This window comes from Chrysochloris asiatica, unplaced genomic scaffold, assembly GCF_000296735.1.
Source record: "Chrysochloris asiatica unplaced genomic scaffold, ChrAsi1.0 scaffold00213, whole genome shotgun sequence".
NCBI classification, from domain to species: domain Eukaryota; kingdom Metazoa; phylum Chordata; class Mammalia; order Afrosoricida; family Chrysochloridae; genus Chrysochloris; species Chrysochloris asiatica.
In genome coordinates this window covers 1852829-1869948 of record NW_006408731.1, presented here as the reverse complement: position 1 = coordinate 1869948, position 17120 = coordinate 1852829, and the positions used below count along the sequence as shown (strand labels likewise).

Genomic DNA, 17120 nt, shown 5'->3' with positions numbered 1-17120 from the left:
AAGCAAAAACTTTTTACTGTGGATCACTACAAACTATGGATAACATTGTGAAGAATGGGTATTCCAGAATACTTCATTGTGCTCATAAGATACCTGTACATAGATCAAAAGGCAATCCTTCAAACAGAACAAGGGGACGCTGAATGGTTTAAAATCAAGAAAGGTGTTCTCCAGGGCTATATTATTTCACCATACTTATTCAATCTGTATGTTTAGCAAATAATCTGAGAAGCTGAATTATGTGAAGAAGAACATGGTATCGGAATTGGAGGAAGACTCATTAGCAATGTGTGTAATGCAGATGATATGATCTTGCTTGCTGAAAGCGAAGAGGATTTAGAATACTTACTGGTGAAAATCAAAGGCTATACAGTCTTTAGTATGGATTGCTCCTCAATATGAAGAAAACAAAAATCCTCACAACTGGACCAATAAATAACATCATAATTTCAAGAGAAAAGATTAAACTTGTCAAAATCTTCATTTTGCATGGATTCGCAATCAATACTCATGAAAGCAGCAGCCAAGAAATCAAATGATGTATTTGCATTAGGCAAATCTGTGTTGGAAGAAGTACAACCAGCATGCTCCTTAGAAGCCAGGATGACAAGACTTTGTCTATCATACTTCAGACATACTATCAAGAGGGACCAGTCCCTGGAGAAGAACATCATGCTTGGTAAAGTGGAGGGTCAGCAAAAAAGAGGACGATCCCCAGGGAGATGGACTGACTGGCACTGTAGCAAAAGCAATGGACTCAAGCTTAAAAATTGTGAAGATGTCTCAGGACTGGGCAGGGTTTCATTCTGTCACTATGATTTAGAACCAATTTGAAGACACCTAACAACAACAACCTGGGGTTTATTATGGAAGTGAACAAGTCACAGTACAGGATCATAAAATGCTCAGGGTATAATTCGGGCAGTTAGCAAAACCTCTCTTCAACCATGCCCACAAGCAGGTCGCTCTCTGCCCAGGTAATGTTACAGAACTTTTTAAAGACTGATAATAAATGCTCACAGGGCCGGTCAAAGCCTCAGTCTGAAGATAAGCAACTATAGCTCCGTGGGTCAGCAAACCTAGCCCCTCAAAATAAGTGCCTGGAGGCACCTTACTCTGCAAGCAAGCCTCCTGTTCAAAGTCACTCAGCCTTATCTGTTCCACTGGCTGGGAAGCCCACTGCTTTGTCTTGAGTTCTGGCTCTTGATTTTGCTACAAGTCACTCTTCCAGCATCACAGCTTTCTTTCCCTAGGTCAAAGAGGTTCAATGTGCAAGGAGCTGAGGGTCCAAAAGACTCGATCCACTCTAGGATCTTCGATGGTAGTAAGTTCCCTCTTTCTGCTTCTGAGATGGAGTCCTGGTGTGGCACTGCTGGATAATGCATTGAACCGCAATGTGAGTGGTTCAAACTCACCAGCCACTCATCAGAAACCCTGTACAGGGTCGCTATGAGTCGGAACCGACTCACCAGGCCTTAATAGCAACAAAAACAAACATATTTCTGTTATTTTCTGCTTTCAGCCCAGATCCGCATCCTCTTCTGATTCTGGCTCATTTTACACCCAGCAGGATGGCAAAACTGACCTATCGCAATTAGCCTGTTAATAATCACTCACAATTGAATCATATAATCCACCAGCATATTCCCTCATTTTCTTTTACCCAGACCCATTAGGAAACAGTCTTTTGGTGGGAGTTTACAGACTAAAGCTAGAAGAGACATTAAATAAATCACTGGACAGCAGATATAAAAATCCGTTATTCCTTAAACGTTTGACAGCCTCTAGTGGCTGGGCAACTCTGCTACGCGCAGGCTCAGGAGGAACCCAAAGAGAGGTAAACTGACCATGAGGTGCTTAGTGCTGGGTCCCCTCAGTCGACCGACCATAGAGCTATCAGACCGCCAGGATTCCTAGAGAGCTTCCGGAAGTGCCTTTGGGGCAAGATGCGTGTCGGACCTTGGTTTACCTTCGCAGCTTTGCAAGTTAAAGACTGGCGGATCCTGATCCGATTACGGTTTTCATCTTCCTTTCTGCCCGCCCTTTCTCCAGGTCAGTCCACCCTTTGAAATCTCCCTTCCCCACCCCTGACCACCTCTGGTGATCACGGTGAGTAGGGTTCTCCAGGCCGGGAGAAGGGGCGCATTGTGGCCTGAGCAGGCCGCAGCTATGGACGAGTCTAAGAGGTCCGGGAAGGGGGTTCTGATGCGAGCTTGTCGCCACGGGATGATTTCAGATGCTCTGGAATTGCTATTTGCACTGGCGCTGGCCGGACTCCCGTCCTCAAACTTTTGCGAGGGAACCTGTTCTGGGTATTCTCTTTCTTCAAGGCAAATAGTCTTGTAAAATTATTTTGCGGTTTATCTCATCTTAAAATGGGAAAGGGCCCCCATGTTAGCTTTCATCGAAATTTGCCTACGTTCTTAATTGTTTTCACTGAATTTTGCATTTCAGTCACAGTAGAATACATATATGAAAACAATTCAGAAAATGAACATATTCTTAAAGCATATATATATATATATATATATATATATATATATATATATATATATATATATATATATATATATATATATGCTTTTGGAAGTCTAGTAATCTTATGGAAATCGTCCATTCTTCCATATTTACTTTGAAATTATTCTGCTCTTTTTGGCCTGTTCATAAGTTGTGTTGACTAGACAATTAGACAAAGTAAACATTTTGTACAGCTTTTGGGTAATGTAGACTTCAATCTTATTCAGAATACTTATTTATTAAAACTAACTGAAGGAGATGTGTGGGAAGGAAACCTTTGGGAGGGATCCCATTTCCAAAACTTGGGTCAGTCATGAGTGGTTTTAAGCAACCCATATTAGTTGTTTATGAAGTCAGCTAAATATATCTGTGCGGCGATTAGTGTTTTAGCAAATGCACAAGTACTTCAAATTACTGCTGGGCTTAAATGTAAAATGGTGAAACATTCAGCTAAGACAATTTGAGGTACTTACCTTTGAGTCCTGGTGTGGCGCTGTGGGGTTAATGCGCCGGACTGCAAAGTCTTTGAACTGTTAAGATTGGCGGTTCAAGCTTACCAGCTGCTCCTCGGAAGCCCTATACAGGGTCGCTATGGGCCAGAATCTACTCAACGGCACTTAACAACAACAACCACCTTAGGCTCTATAGGATAAGCAATAGACTGCTAACTTGAAGGTCAGCGGGTCTGAGCCCACCAGCTGCTCGGTAGGAGAAAGATGAGCCTTTCTGTTCCCGCAGGAAGCCTGGGAAATTCTATACGGGGTAGCTATGAGTCTGTACGGATTCCATGGCACTTAAACAACAAATCTTTTCTTGGCCCTTAGACAAGTCCTGGCCAATGGGTTAATGCGATGGGCTGCAAAGTTGGTTTGATATGCAAGGTCAGCCATTCAAGCTCACCAGCCACTCCTGGGAAACTCTATACAGAGTCGCTATGGATCCGAACCGACTCCACAGCACTTACCAACAGCAAAGCCTAGAAAGCATCTTTCCTGATTTGTTTTATTTTCAGTATTCAAATATTTCAAGTTAGACCTAGACAATAAGAAAAAACATTCTTTGTACAGGTATTGAAAAATAATGCTGTTTAGAGTTGAGTTGTGCCTTCAGTAGTTCACGGGATTATAGCATTTAAGATACAGGAAAAGAAAACCTTACAGATCTTCTATTTTAAACTCATAAGTAAACTCTAATAAGTGTTACTTTAGGAGCCCTGATAGCACAGTAGGTTAGGCATTGGGCTGCTCACCATAAGATCAGCAGTTGGAACCCACCAGGTGCTTCACTAAGAAAGGTTTATAGCCTTGGAAACCCTATGGAGCTGTTCTCCTCTGTCCTATAGAGCCTGTGTGGTTGAAATTGACTGGATAGCAGTGGGTTTGGGGTTTAGGTGGGTTTTTAAAATATATATATAAGTGGCAATCTACCCAAAAAGGGCTTGCTGACTTAATGTAAACATATACACACATAAAACTATTTGAGAGGAGAGACCATGGTTAGATAATTTTGTAGCATTGATCTTTGGTTATTGGCTGTAATCCTCAAAAACTGGCTGTATGGAGAGGGAAAGAACTAGAAAATGAAATACTTACCACTAAAAGGAAAATTAAGAAGGGAAATGGCACGATGGCTGATTTGGAATGATAAAATATAAACAACTTAATTCGTGACTTCCATCAGTTGCATGACTATGTCTTTTATTTACTACCTTATCAACAGTATCAAGTTCTTGAATAGTGTACACTTAACACTGAAATATTTTATAGTTAGTACTGAGGATTGATTGTAAGATGTCCAGTTGTTCAGTAGTTACAGATGAGCCTTGGCTTTGGTAGTGTAGTGGGTTATGAATTGGTCTATTAACCCTAAAGTCAGCTGTTCAAGTCTACCAGCCACTCATAGGGAGAAAGATGAGGCTTTTTGCCCCTATAAAGACTTACAGCCTTGGAAACTCAGTACAGGGTCACTATGAGATGGAACCAATACCATGACAATTCACCACCACCACCACTATCATAAGAAAACATGGTCAGACTGTGAGGATACAGCATCACATTCTAAACAATTAGAGTTTAGCATTCAAATTCCAGAGATAATGTTAAGAAACATTAAGAATTCAATTGTTAACTTTTAATTAATTTATAAAATAAATTATTTTTAAATCATGGATGTTAATCCTGACTTTTCAGAACAACCTTGATAATGCCTTACGTCAGACCTCCTAAAAATTTTCATCCACTTTCCCCAAATCTTACTATTTTAGCAGATTCCCCCTTCTCTGTTAAAGTCATCATCCTTGAATAATCTCCTTAATGTTAATCACCATTATCCTTGCTTAACAACAATCTGTACTTTAAGCTCCACACTTTTCCCACCCCTGTGTAATTTTGAAGTTAATTTTAAAATTCCTTTCCATTTTTGTACATACTTCCTAAACTAGAGTTTCTTAATCTACCTGGAGTTTTAAAATGGATTTAAGGTCTTTGAACTCTACTGTAATTGAATGCACAAGTGTGTACTGAAAGTGTTGCATTTACTGTCCTGCGAAAATGCCAAGTGAAAGAATGTACTACTCAGAACATAGGTAAGAGGATTAGGGGAGAGAAGCTCTCTGAGTTAGAAAAGCTCTTCCCGACTTGTTCCTTCTCCTCATATTTATTAGGCTTGATCAAAGCAGAAAGTTCAAAAGCATTTTTACGAGCTTTAGGAAAACATAGGGAGCAACATAAATTCTTAGATAAGACTGAGTACAGAGAAGCAACTGAGAATGATCTGACGTCAAACACTCATAACTAGGTCTTCCTAGTTACACAAACATCCTTGATAAACACCTTTGCCCTGAGTCTCGGTCAGCATGCTCTTTCTCACACACACTCTATCAGGACAGAGCATTCCATTAAGCTACATTCTTTTATCCCATGCTATTCTAGACTTAGTGAAAGCAATCCCCACACTTAAGTACTTGTAGATTGAAGAGTTAATGAACCACTCCCCCCCCACACACACAAAAAAATCAAGCAAACTAAACTGTGAAAGATAAAAAAAAAAAGCTGTACTCTGAAGGTCCGTGTCAAGAATAACCTATAGTCTCCGTTTTCTGAGAGCCTGTGTCTGCTCTAGCTCTTTTATGCAGCCATTGGTTATGCTTTTCTTCATTCTCTCCGATGCAGCCTTTGGTTATGACTTACCCAATCTGTTCTCCACAATGCTGCCATTGTGATTGTTCTATTTAAATGGCTTCTATACGTAAAGGAGCTCTGGTAGCGTAGTGGTTACGAATCGGGCTGCGAGCCGCAAGGTCAGCAGTTTGAAACTACCAGCTGTTCTGCGGGAGAAAGATGAGGCGTTCTGCTCCTGTAAAGATTTACAGCCTCGGAAACCCTGTACAGGGTCGCTATGAGTCGGAACCGACTCCACAGCACACAACAACAACAACATACATAAAAAGGGTTACAAAGAGGAAGATCAGTGCCACAAGAATACATTTGCAAGGAGGCCATGGCCATAGGCAGACGTTTTTGTTATACTTTACACCTTGAAATGCAGAGGCAGTGTGGTTCAGTCCTCCCAGCGCAGCCGCTGTCAGTTGTTCCTGTGTGGCTGAACAGCTTTCAACAGCACTTTCATCCTAAGGAGGACTAGAAAAAAGTCCTACTGAACTACTTCCCAATATAAGTGAATGAAAACCCTATGGATCATAACAGTTTGGTCCACAGCCAATTATGGGGATGGTACTCCTGGTGTGGCACTGTAGGATCAACTGTGGACTTCGAACCACAAGATCAGCAGTTCAAACTTACCAGCTGCTCCTCAGAAACCCTATACAGGGTTGCTGTGGGTCAGAGTTGATTCAACAGCACTTAACAACAGCAGGGTTGTTGTTAAGTGCTGTTGAGTCAGTTCTGACCCATAATGACCCTGTATAGGGTTTTCGAGGAGCAGCTGATGAGCTTGAACCGCCAACCTTGCAGTTCAAATGGATTTGCAGTCTGGCACATTAACCCACAGTGCCAGGGTTAGGGAGCATTTAATTCCATTGTGCATGAGTCAGAGATCAACTCAATGACAGTTAACAACATTACAATGTGATCAGTTCTATATATTTGAACCATGTATAAAATATTTTGGCAAGAAGAAGTACCTTAATCTACTAGGGGCTAACAGAAAACCTCATGAAAGAGATAATAAGTAAGCTGAGACTTTTGAGTTAGAGTTGAATGTTTTCAAGTAGACCAGGATTTATCAGCATTGGCATTGACACTTTGAGCCAGATAATTCTTTGCTGTTGGGAGTTATGTGCATTATAGGGTATTTATCAACATCCTTGGCTTCTACTCACTAGAACTAGTCAACCTACTTTCCCCATTGTAACAACCAGAAATGTCTCAGACATTAGATATCTAAGGGGGAGAGGGCAGGAAATCACCATCAGTTGAGAACCACTGATCTAGAGTTAAGAACTCTACAAGCAAATGCAAGAGTGAGAAAGCCGCTCTCAGGAAAGGCTATAGAAGGATGGCCTTACATATTTGCTAGAAAAGTCTCTGGTAGCATTATGGAACATGAATGGGGAAAATGCATAACCAAGAGCAAGAAGACCAGTTCCACTGGAAGAACAGGCATCAGATGATGTCTACCACCAAGGATAAAACCATAAAAATATAGCCCACAAAAAAATGAGAACAGAAAATTGAACTCTTAACCTCTTTCAAAAAATACACTTTATTAAATATTACAAATATAGCCTTCTAACATTCTTTGTTTCTATCATTAAGATTCAAAATATGTACCTCCATACAAGAAGAACATACAATTAAGTTAGGAAGTTACAATTCCTATACAACTAATAAACAGTTATGGTAATATTAATATGCAGTTATGTGACGAAGATATTGAGAAAGGAGGAAATCACTTCCAGTTGGATTACTCAGGAAAGGCTTTTATAAGAGACAGTGTTTTATCATGTCCTTTAAGGATAGGTAATGAAAACTGATGAAAGAAATAGATGACTTAAATAAATGAATAGACATACCATGTTCATAGAATGGAAGACAACATTGTCTAAGATGTCACTTGTTCCCAAACTATTGATTCTATACAAATCCAATTTTCTAATTTTTTTGTAGGAATGGACAAGCCAATTCTAAAATTTATATAGAATGTCAACAGAATGAAATTACAAATGCTTTGTTATATATATATATTGCTCCAATTTAAAAAAAAAAAAAAAAGACTAGCATAGCCAAAATAGTTTTGAAGACAAAATTTATATAAAATTGAAATTATATAAAATTTATAATAGAAAGTCAGCAGAATTACAAATGCTTTGTTGTACATCTGTTGCTCCAATTAAAAAAAGAAAGAAAGAAAGCAAAACTAGCATAGCCAAAACGGTTTGGAGGACAAAGTCTTGATTTCAAGACTTTAGAAGCAACAACCATCAAGACTGTCACACTGGTGAAAGGACATATAAGTCAATGGAATAAAATAGAAATCACAGAAATAGATCCACATATATATGGTCAATTAATTTTGACAGAGTTACAAAGACAATTGAATAGAGAAAGAGTAATCTTTTTAGCAAATTGCTGCAATAATTCAGATCTCCAAATGCCCCCCCAAAATGAATATCCATACCTTAGACATTTGGTAAAAATTAACTCAAAAATAGATTATAGACTTAAATGTAAAACCTTAACCTCTACAGCCTTTAGGAGAAAAATCCTTTGTGATTTGGGATTAGGCAAAGATTTCTTAAATGTGACACCAAAAGCATAATCCTTAAAAATGCTGACAAATTAGACTTGAAAAAATTAAGAACTTCTGCTTTTGAAAGACACTGTTACGAAATGCAAAGACAAGCTATGGACTGGGAAACAACACTTTGGAAATCATTTTTCTGATAAAGGACTTCAATCTAGAATATATAAAGAACTCTCAAAATATAGTAATAAACGTAATTTGTGGTGCTGGAGGATAGGCACAGGACAAAGGTCGGTTTGAACCACAGATCGGTGGTTCAGCCTCACCAGCTGCTTCTCAGAAACCCTGTATTGGGTTGCTATGAGTTGAAACTGACTGAACAACATTTAACAATAACAACGATTTTTAAATAGGCAGATGTTTTGAACAGATATGTCACCAAAGAAGAGATACAGATGGCAAATAAGCATTTGAAAAGATGCTCAACATTATTATTAGGGAAATGTGACTTTAAACCATAGTCACATTATATACACCCATTGTTGTTAAGTGTTGTTGAGTGGGCTCTAACTCATAGCAACACTGTATAGTGTTTCCAAGGAACTGCTGGTGGGTTTGAACCTCTAACCCTGTGGTAAGCAGTAAGCCTGACAACACCAAGTGTCGGACAAGATGTGGAGCAACCACAATTTTCTTTACATTGCCACTGGAATGCGAAGTGGTACAGTCATTTCAAAGGAAAACCTTTTGGCAGTTTTTATCCAATTACACTTAACATAAGACCAGCAGTTCTTGGTAGTTGCCTAAGTAAAATGAAAACTTAATGTTCACATTAAAAACTCATTCAGATGTTTATAGTTGCTTTATTTGTATTGAAAAGATTCGATTTTGGGGTTGTACTCATTGGCAGGTCCATTCAAGTTCCTTGCAAATGCAGAAGTAGAGTTTTAGAGCTGGAGCTAAGGTCCACAATACAAGAAGTTAGCCTTGAGTCAGGAGGGAAAATGGGAACACAGGTCACATAAGGACTGATAACCAGTTGCCATCTGTCAGTTCTAAGTCAGGGCAACCTCATGTGTTGTAGAGCAGAACTGTGCTCCATACTGTTTTCAGGGCTGTGACTGTTCTGAAGCAGATTCCTGGACCTTTCATTTGAAGCACCTCTGGGCAGGTTTGAACCGCCAATCTTTCAGTTAAATAGCCAGTGCTTAACAGTTAGCTCTGCCCAGTTCCTATGAGATATAGAAAAGGAACATATTCAGATAGCTTTTATTCAGTGAATACTTTAAGTTGTATTTGTTGTTAAGTGCCATTGAGTAGATTCCCACTCATAGTGACCCTGTATAGGGGTTCTGAGGAACTGAACTGCAACCTTGTGGTTAGCAGTCCAGTGCTTATACTACAGTGTCATACCAGGACTCCTTGAACTATGTGTCCTGTATAGGGTTTCCAGGAGTCCTGGTGTGGCACCATAGGATAAGCAATGGACCTCAAGGTTGGTTTGAACCACAACACTGGCGTTTCAAACTCACCAGCCACGCCTCAGCAACCCTATACAAGGTTGCTATGAGTCAGAACAGACGCGATAACACTTAATAATAGGGTTCCCAAGGAACAGCTGTTGAATTTGAACCACTGACTGTGCAGTTCAAACAGACCTTGCAGTTCAGTGCTTACTCTACAGCACCACACAAGGACTCCCTTGAACTACATGGATGTTGGTCTCACGTGCTAAGAGTGAGGGAACGTTTGAGAGCTAAGCTGTCTGAAAACAGTATAATACAACTGGGGTAGGAAATTCAAAGGAATCAGTGAACAGCACTGAAGACCAGCTGAAGTAAAACATGGAATTTGAAGTCGACCCAGTGTACATGATTTGCTCATGTCTGATTTGATTTGATTTAGTCATGTTCCACATACCCAAATAGAGAAAACAGAAGATTTATACCTTGGGTGGGTTTGATGTGGTAGAAGGTTAAAGAAGTAAGGAATCATTTCTAGGATGCAGTGGTGAGGATCTTTTAAATGACCGAACCATGCTGTTCATGCCATTGTAGGGAGCTTGTTCAGATATCTTGATAAATTACCATAACCTTTAACTTGCCTTAATAAATATTGTTTGTTATTTTCTTATTTCTCAGAAGCACCCCTGGATCATTCTTCTCTTAAGAGATAAAGAAGATAGTAGAAACAAGCATCCTGAGCTTTTCTGGCCTTAAATGGCTACAGAATCAAGAAAGCCTTCAGCCCCGTCCCCACCTGACCAGGCTCCTGAAGAGGACCTTGTAATTGTCAAGGTAGAGGACGATCATGGTTGGGATCAGGAATCTAATCTGCAAGATAATAATTCTCCTGGTCAAGAGCTATTCCGTATGCGCTTCAGGCAGTTATGCTACCAGGAGACAGTCGGACCACGAGAAGCTCTGATCCAACTTCGGGCACTTTGCCATCAGTGGTTGAGGCCAGATATGAACACTAAGGAGCAGATCCTAGAACTGCTGGTGCTGGAACAGTTCTTGACCATCCTGCCCAAGGAGCTCCAGACTCTGGTTAAGGAACATCAGCTAGAGAGCGGAGAGGAGGTGGTGACCCTATTGGAGGATTTGGAAAGGCAGATTGATATACTAGGACGACCTGTAAGTAGAAGGAGGTGTGCATGCTACAACTATGAGAATCCTGGAAGTGGGTGGAGGGACAACAGCATCACAGAGAATAAATGCTGATCACTGGTTTCTATTGGATGAGGACAAAAATAGTCACAGTTATGGTATGGTATGACCTGTGTTTTCTAGAGCATTAGTTTTGTTTGTTCTCTTGTTTTTGTTTTTTGGGGGTTAAAGAATATAAATGTGTCTTTTTTCCTCACAGCTTTCCTGTTGTTGTTAGGTGCAGTCAAATTAGTTCTGACTCTTGGGACCCTGTATAGGGTTTCTGAGGCTGCAAATCTTGACAGGAGCAGAAAGTCTCATCCTTCTCCTGAGGAGTGGCTGGTGGGTTTGACCTGCTGACCTTGTGGTTATTCTATAGTGCCATTAGCACTCCTGCATAACTTCTCTACAACTGTATTATTCCCATGTCCCAGGTGGGAAACCAGTTCATAGGGAGCTTAAATTATTTCCTCAGAAGCATCTAATAGATCCAAGACCAGAACTTGGGTTCCTTATTAAAAGTTTTTTCTACAGATCAGCACTAGTTTAAGTTTGTTTGTCATTCTCTCTACTTTGGGAGCACAAAGTATTGGTGTTCCATGCAACAGAGAGGGCATCAACAGAAATGACTTCTTTTCCTATTGAGCAGAAACAATGCTTTTATGTTCTACTCTTCATGCCTATGTTCCCTACTATCTCTAGGAAATAAATGAGATTCTCTTTTTCCTTTTCCTCTAATGTGTCACTGTAGATATATTCTTGGTTTTTTCTTGTATCTTTCACTACATCTCAAAGGGATTCCCTTATAATCCCATTGTTTCCAGGTCCCAACTCGTGCACATGGACACAGGGTACTCTGGAAGGAGGTGGTGCATTCTGAATCTGCACCAGAGCCTCCAAGTACTGAGCTCCAACCTGTGGCAACCCAGCGCAAATCTCCAGTCCCCCAAGGGCCACAAGAGAGAGGTGAGGAGCCAGATATCATTGGTGATGAGGGGAAGAGGTGCAAAGGAAAGAAAGTACAATTGGTATGCCTGTCTAGTTCCTAGAGAATAAGGAAGCAGAATGAGTATTTAATACCAATCTCAAGATCCAGAATTAAATGTTTATATGGACTCCTGGTGTGGCGCTGTGGGTTAATGCACCAGACTGCAAAGCCGCTTGAACTGCAAGGTTGGCGGTTCAAGTTCACCAGCTGCTCATAGGAAACCCTATACAGGGTCGCTATGGGTCAGAACTAACTCGATGGCACTTAACAACATAGGCACCAAATACAGACTCAGTCCCAGTGATAAAAAGATTAAAGAATTTGGGGATTTTTCTGTATTCATATATTTCTGTCACTGCAGTGTATTTACAGCAGGCTTTTTCGAGGTTTTCCTGGTGTCATCATACCATTGTATCTGTAAACATTTCAATATGTGGTTCCTGAAATCGGGGCACTATCAATAAATTTCATAACATTTAGGAAATGTAGCGTTGATAGAATCCTGCTATCTAGACCACAGTCCATACTCGTTTTGCCAGTTGTCCCAGTGTTCTTTCTAGCCGATAGTCTAATTGAAGATCACACATTGCAATTAATTGTCATAGTTCTTTGTTGTTAAGTGTTGTTGAGTTGGTTCTGTCTCATAGCGACCCTGTATAGAGTTTCTAAGGAGTGGTTGGTGAGCTTGAACCACCAACCTTGCAGTTCAAACCAACCTTGCAGTCCAGCACATTAATTCACAGCACCACACCAGGACTCATGTTTCTTTAGTTCCCTTTCATTTCTTTTTTCTCTGTCCTTCATGATTTTTAAAGCACAAGCCAGTTATTTTGTAGAGTACCCTTCAACTTGGGCTTAGCTGCTATTTCCTCATGTTTAGCTTCAGGTTGTTTTGCACAGGAACACCCTAGAAGTAATGCTGTGTCCTCCGGGCATAAGAGGAATTTATCACATGGTTAAAGTTAGTTTTGTTTGGTTAATTCTTATAAAGTTATTGTTTTTCTTTTTAGTTGATAGTGATTTGTGACATTCTGTAGAGTATATGTTAATAATACTGGTCCTCATCAAACTGTGGTTAAAGCACTCGTTTTAGCATCCATTGAGTTTCTTGATTGATCCAGTGATCTTTACCCGTTAAGATGGTTAGAAATTGATGGTCATGCCTTCTGTGTGAGGGGGCTTCAAAAGCTTAAAGAAAAATGGAATGTTTCCACAAACTTTTTGACGTCCCCTCATGTATCAGTGTTTTGTTTGTTTGTTTTTTCAATATAAGGCAGTGATTCCCTTTTCCTCTATTTTATTAGTATGGACCCATCATTTAATTTTTTTATTTTATAAATATTATGTTATTTATTTTGATGCTTAAATTGTTTCAGATTTGGCCAGAGGAAGTCCCTCAGTCTGTCTCCTGTATCCTTTTGACATGTCCCCATCATTTTTTCAAAATTTCCTTACTTTCTCGCAGAACAAGATGTTCCCATCTATTTTTGTACTGCATTTGGTATTTTTTTACTTATGCAGTTTATAGTAGTCTATTTTATATAAATGGTTTTTAAAAAATATTTCTAAAAATAAGCATTGAAGTATTATCAATTGATAATACGGTTTTTGTCTTAAGCTTGGTGCCTGAAACACAGTAGTCTGTGTTGATTGTGGTTATAAGATGTCTAGTATGTATAGGAAATAAATGTTACCAGCTAAAGTAAACATTTCAAAAAGAAATTAATAGAGATAGACTGTTCTCATATTCAGTTTGCTAAGCTATAAAAATCTAAAAAAATACAGTGCACAAATATATAAATACTTTGAGTGTTAGTGAAAAAATTGGAAAGAAGCTCTTGTTAGGACACTTTCTATTTTGAGGCTTAACTTCAGACTGGGCAAGACTTAAATTGAGATGTTTTGTGGACAGCCTTTTGGCACAGAGCCCAAGGTGTCAGTACTTCATACACAAAATCTCTGGCATGCATAACTGCTAAAATACTGGCAGTTTTGGAATGGATTGGTGCTGGCTTCCACAGCCACAGGAGGATAGGGCTGGTCTCATTCATAGCTTCTTTGTCCTCTCGCAGCCACGTGTACTTCTAAGAGTCCTACCCCTTCCCAGAAAGGAAACTCTGGAGACCAGGAGATGGCAACTGCCCTTCTCACTGCAGGCTTCCAGGTGAGTTGTGTTCTGCCTCACTGAAACCTCATAGTTATGTTTGCCAATGTTTGTCTGCCCTTTCTCCAGACTATCTATAGCAGAACTCAGCCTTAAGAACTGCCCCAAATTCTTTTGCATAAAGACTGGTTGATAGTTGATTTTCTAATAAATCTGGTAGAATTTCCTCTTCTTTCCATCCACTCAGATCCATTTACACTATATGCTTTCTCCTCTGGAACCTATTCTAGAACTGGTGGATCTCTCTGATTCTCTGGGTTTGTGAACAGGCCCAGTCCCGACATGGGAATCTTGTTTTGTTTCAGACTTTGGAGAAGATTGAAGACATGGCTGTATCCCTTATCCGAGAGGAGTGGCTTCTTGATCCATCACAGAAGGACAGAAACATGTTCTCCCTGGGTAAGGAGAGCGCTGGTGAGTACCAATGTTGCTTGTTTGTATGTTTCATTTTTTATGTGTTTAGGTAGTTGTGGGCTTTCTGAAAGACTTGGTTGAATTTAAAGTCAAGATCCAGCAAAGGGGCACAAGGTTGAATGTTCTTTAGGTCTAAACTGAAAGTTTGTTTTCTTCAGTCTTCAGGACTTACCTTACAACTTTGAACTGGGTAGTGATCTGTTTGCCAGTTGGAAATTGACATCTCTCCAGTGCTCTGAGTTTTACTTTAGTGTCCTTCCGGTCGCCCTGGTTTTTCTCATGGCACCTCTTCCTCCATTTTCCTGGTATACTACTTGACCTGCTCATACTTCCCTATATTATGGAACAGGTTTAGAGACATTTGATGGGGCTTCAAAAAAGTCCATGGAAAACTTTCATAATCTTTTCATTTCATTTTTCCACGAACTTTTTGAAACTCCATCGTGTAAACTTTATGTTCACTTTATATTATACTTCTTTCTCTCTTGTTTTTGACATTTTTCTCCTAGCATAAGAATAGGAAATAACATTGACTTGTTCTTTATTTTATTGCATTTTTGTTTCAGGGAGTGAGACCAGAAGTGAGAACAGGGAATTAGCTTCAAAACAGGTAATATCTGCTGGAATTCAACCACATGGAGAGACAGCTGCCAAATGCAATGGGGATGTAATCGGAGGTCTTGAGCATGGAGAAGCCCAAGACCTTCTGGGCAAATTAGAAAGGCACCGGGTAAATCCCACACAAGAGAGACGACATAAATGCGATGAATGTGGGAAGAGCTTTGCTCAGAGCTCAGGCCTTGTCCGACACTGGAGAATCCACACTGGGGAGAAACCTTACCAGTGTAATGTATGTGGTAAAGCCTTCAGTTACAGGTCAGCCCTCCTTTCCCATCAGGATATCCACAACAAAGTGAAACGCTATCACTGTAAAGAGTGTGGCAAAGCCTTCAGTCAGAACACAGGCCTGATCCTGCATCAGAGAATCCATACTGGGGAGAAGCCATATCAGTGCAACCAGTGTGGGAAGGCTTTCACCCAGAGTGCGGGCCTTATTCTACACCAGAGGATCCACAGTGGGGAGAGACCCTATGAATGTAACGAGTGTGGGAAAGCTTTCAGTCATAGCTCACACCTCATTGGACATCAGAGGATTCACACTGGGGAGAAGCCCTATGAGTGTGATGAATGTGGGAAAACATTCAGGCGGAGCTCACATCTTATTGGCCATCAGAGAAGTCATACTGGGGAAAAACCCTACAAATGCAGTGAATGTGGGAGAGCCTTCAGTCAGAAGTCAGGCCTTATTGAACATCAGAGAATCCACACTGGAGAAAGACCCTATAAATGTAAAGAATGTGGGAAAGCTTTCAATGGGAACACTGGCCTCATTCAACATCTGAGAATCCACACGGGCGAGAAACCCTATCAATGTAATGAGTGCGGGAAAGCCTTTATTCAAAGGTCAAGTCTCATTCGACATCAGAGAATCCACAGTGCAGAAAAGTCTGAATCCATAGGAATTTAGCAAAAGCTTCAGTCATAGTGAAACATTATTCAGTACTGGAGATACCACATGTCAGTGACAGGTCTTTCTCTGTCATTTTATGTGGTGAAAAGGCAGAAAGTTTGTCCCGTGGCAACTGTATCTAGTGTCAGAATTGATGCTGGTGGTAAAGTTAGAATAGCCTTTCAGTAGTTTGGGCCAGTGCCTTGGTGCAGGTTGATTGGGTTAACCGTGTTGAGAGGTGTATGAAGAGTGCAGCTCCTATCGTGGCCTAATGTATCCTTTAGAAATCTAATATAGCATTAGCTGCTTGCTCTGGCTCAAGGCACTTAACTTTATCTTCTGGATGAGTAGCTGTAGGCTTGGGAGAGGCTGCTCCTCCTAATTCCTCTGCTTCTTTGCATCCTTTGTGATCCTCTTCTCCCATGTACTTCTCTGAAGGTGTCCCTACTCTGATCTAAGACTTCTCTAGCACTCTAAGCAGCCTTTATGTGAGACTTATATTTGTATTTAGCTTTCTAAGATCCTAGTTTTAGAGAAATTTTTACAGACATTTATGCTTAAGTGTGCATTTTATTTTATTCTGATGTTCCTTTTAATCGGTGAAAATCCATATTCCCATGCAAACTCAGAATGCTATATTTTTAACAGCACTCCAACATTTTTTTCCATATATCACCTTCACTGACTTCACTGAGTTATTGAACATCCATGTCCTTCACCACCCCCAGCCCTGTACCTGTGTCAGCAAAGGAAGTGGATGCATTAGCGATGGGTGTGCGAGTGATACAAAGAGGTGAGTGGAGACTCAGCCTAGCTACTCTTGAGCTTGGATAGTTAGTTGTACCTTTTGGTGACTTCTGACTCTCCTTTTCTCCTCCTCACTATAAACCACAGTACAAATAGATATTTGCACCATCCTGTTTATGGCGTCACCTGGGAGAAAGAGGAGACACAGGTGTTTTTAAAAAGACATTAAAATCCACAAAGAATGTTCTGTGACAGTACTAGTCTTTCATTAATCATTCTCTTTTGTGTTTCTTGATATTACTTTTAGAACTGTATTAGCCACAGAAATAATCTCACCTGACCTCTCCTCATTCTGAATTCTGGTGAACTCCTGTGTCTGTCACTTACCAGCAGAGATACAGTCTGAATCTCATCATCACCAGGCACTGT

At 40.2% G+C, this 17120-nt stretch overlaps 1 protein-coding gene across 1 annotated transcript; it reads left to right on the top strand.

Annotated features, from left to right (window-relative positions):
* The first annotated feature begins 10439 nt into the window (after positions 1-10439).
* ZKSCAN8 (zinc finger with KRAB and SCAN domains 8) lies at positions 10440-15962 on the top strand. Its single transcript, XM_006872797.1, has 5 exons — positions 10440-10856; positions 11693-11855; positions 13929-14020; positions 14326-14419; positions 15001-15962. Exons 1-5 carry the CDS (start codon positions 10440-10442, stop codon positions 15960-15962), a joined length of 1728 nt encoding a protein of 575 aa, XP_006872859.1.
* Positions 15963-17120: the final 1158 nt, after the last annotated feature.